Below are 2,500 nucleotides of genomic sequence, written 5' to 3' on the forward strand. Positions count from 1 at the left end.
TTTGTTGTCGTCATTGCTGTTGTCACATACAAAACAAATAGTTCATTATGTACATCCCCTCTGGCCCCTCTGGCCGTGTGGTCACTCTGGGGGTCATGCCGAGTTGCCCGGTCTTCAGCGGCCGTCTGGTTAGAAGAGTTTTCAGTTTTGACCGCTGAAGAGTTTGCCGTCGGTGCGGCGAACGCTCGCAGGCTCTCGCTTCCGTGCGCTGGAGTCGGACACGTTGGCCCGCAGCGGCGGGGAGGACCCAACTGGACCGAACCGGACCGATCCGGCTCCGTCTCCCCTGCGGTCTGTCGGACTGGACTGTTTGGCCGTAATGTCTTTCAGTGTGGTCCTTTAGGGAGATGCGTCCGCTGAATTGTCCAGTTTTTATGTGGCCATGCGCTCCCACCCGGTGCCGTCGTCCAATAAGAGAAGGCTCTGCGGTGCCGTCGTCCAATAAGAGAAGGCCCTGCAGTGCCGTCGTCCAATAAGAGAAGGCCCTGCAGTGCCGTCGTCCAATAAGAGAAGGCTCTGCAGTGCAATCGTCCAATAAGAGAAGGCTCTGCGGATCAGATCAGATCACATCATTCCGGTCCATGTTCCTGTTCCTGTTCCTGTCGCGTCACTCAGATGGACTTCATTGGTTTCTACACTGTGGGGTTGATTTGATCGGGAGGGATGTGTGTGTGTGTGTGTGTGTGTGTGTGTGTGTGTGTGTGAGAGAAGAGAGTGTGTGTGTGTGGGGGGGGGGGGGTAAGAGTGTGTGTGTGTGTGTTTGTGTGTGTGTGTGTGAGTAAGAGTGTGTGTGTGTGTGTGTGTGTGTGTGTGTGTGAGTAAGAGTGTGAGTAAGAGTGTGAGTAAGAGTGTGTGTGTGAGTAAGAGTGTGTGTGTGTGCGTAAGTGTGTGTGTGTGTGTCGGGGGAGATGGGAGGGGAGGGGTGGTGGGTGGCTGGCGGGTGGGGGTGGGGGGGGGGGGGGGGGCTCATACGGGTCGGTCCACGGCGTACTGGCAGGGGCTGAGGTTGGCCACGGGGTTCTGCACGGCCGGGTAGGCGAAGTTGGCGTGCTGCTTGGCCTTGAGCCGCAGGCTGGCCAGGCTGGAGTTGCAGGTGTCTCTGTACATGTAGGGCCCCGCCGAGGCTGCCGCGGCCGCCGCCGCATACGGACACCCCGTCGCCGCGGAAACCGCCACCGCCGCCGAGTTCAGCCCGCCGCCCCCGTTGAGGTTGTTGAGGTTGCCCAGGTTACCGAGGCCGGAGCCGGGCACCCCCCCCACCCCCGAGGGCACCATGCCGGTCGCCATGTTCATGGAGGGCAGCGAGGACGGCGGCGGAGAGAACATGGGCTGGCTGGACAGGGGGCTCACGTTCATGGAGTTGAAGAAGGGGAAGCTCTTGGCCGACAGCGGGCCGCTGGACAGGCCCTTGGCCGCCCAGTTGTTGTAGGTGTAGCCCGAGTAGACGTCCTCGTACGGCTGCATCAGCCCGTTGAACTGCGCCCCGAAACCGTTCTTGCACAGCTCCGCCTGCTGGTTCCGCTCGCGCTTACGCCACTTGGCACGCCGGTTCTTGAACCACACCTGGACAGAACACGGGACAGAGAGAGAGACAGAGAGAGAGAGAGAGAGAGAGAGAGAGAGAGAGAGAGAGAGAGAGAGAGAGGGGGATGAGACATTGGCATGAGGCAGAGGAGAGGCCAGTCTATTGGAGTAATGTGTAAAAGGTCAAATGCACACCAGTGATGCTGTTGTGGGTCAAGTCAGACACAGGTCTGAGTAGATAAGACAATAGGTGCCTCTCATGTATATAGTTTATAAGTATTTTGTAAGTTATATATTTTGTAAGTTTATACGTCCTCTCTCGCTCCTCACTGATCTACATAAAGAATGATGGGGCGGCAACAACGATGGTCTATCCCTTCGTCTATCTTTCTTTATGTAGATCAGTGAGGATCGAGGCCCGAGGAGCGAGGGAGGACGTATAAACTTTACATGAGAAGCACCCAATGACTGGACTAAGAGAGAGTCTGTGATACCAGTAAGGGTCATTCACATCAGAGAAAATCAGTGGGGTGGAACTACGCTATAGTCAAAAATATGTAGGTTGCCGTCTGAAACAGTAGAATGTTAATATATACTGTATATCATAATGATGTACTGTAGGCATACATCTGTAATTGTTTTTGCTGCAATCACACATGTATTCAGTGGGAGCTCAAGAACCTCAACATCATGGATTGCTTGCACCTTGCTTCAATACAAACAAAAATAATCCAAAATAATATCCACATTTAAACTGAGCGTTTCAGTGCAATAAATTAAAATGAAATGGACTATTTAAAACTAAAATGAAACCCTAGCGTAACAAATGTCAAGGTAGAACAAACACTTTAATCAGTTTAAAGATTTTTTCTTTTTTTAAGAACTGAAGACAATTTAGAACTTGGCAGATTTTTAAATAAAAAAAAAAAATCCTCTTTTTATCAGCACATTATGTTGGGGGACAACAATCTCTGCT

At 52.4% G+C, this 2,500-nt stretch overlaps 1 protein-coding gene across 2 annotated transcripts in view; it reads right to left on the reverse strand.

Annotated features, from left to right (window-relative positions):
• Positions 1-966: 966 nt before the first annotated feature.
• Positions 967-2,500, reverse strand: part of pitx3 (paired-like homeodomain 3) — a 26,807-nt gene continuing 25,273 nt past the window's right edge. For both annotated transcript variants that reach the window (XM_062518903.1, XM_062518902.1), the window contains exon 4: positions 967-1,563. In XM_062518903.1, coding sequence (XP_062374887.1) covers positions 967-1,563 — 597 coding nt within the window. The remainder of the gene's footprint in view (positions 1,564-2,500) is intronic.

This window comes from Sardina pilchardus, chromosome 18 (assembly GCF_963854185.1).
Source record: "Sardina pilchardus chromosome 18, fSarPil1.1, whole genome shotgun sequence".
Taxonomy (NCBI): Eukaryota; Metazoa; Chordata; class Actinopteri; order Clupeiformes; family Clupeidae; genus Sardina; species Sardina pilchardus.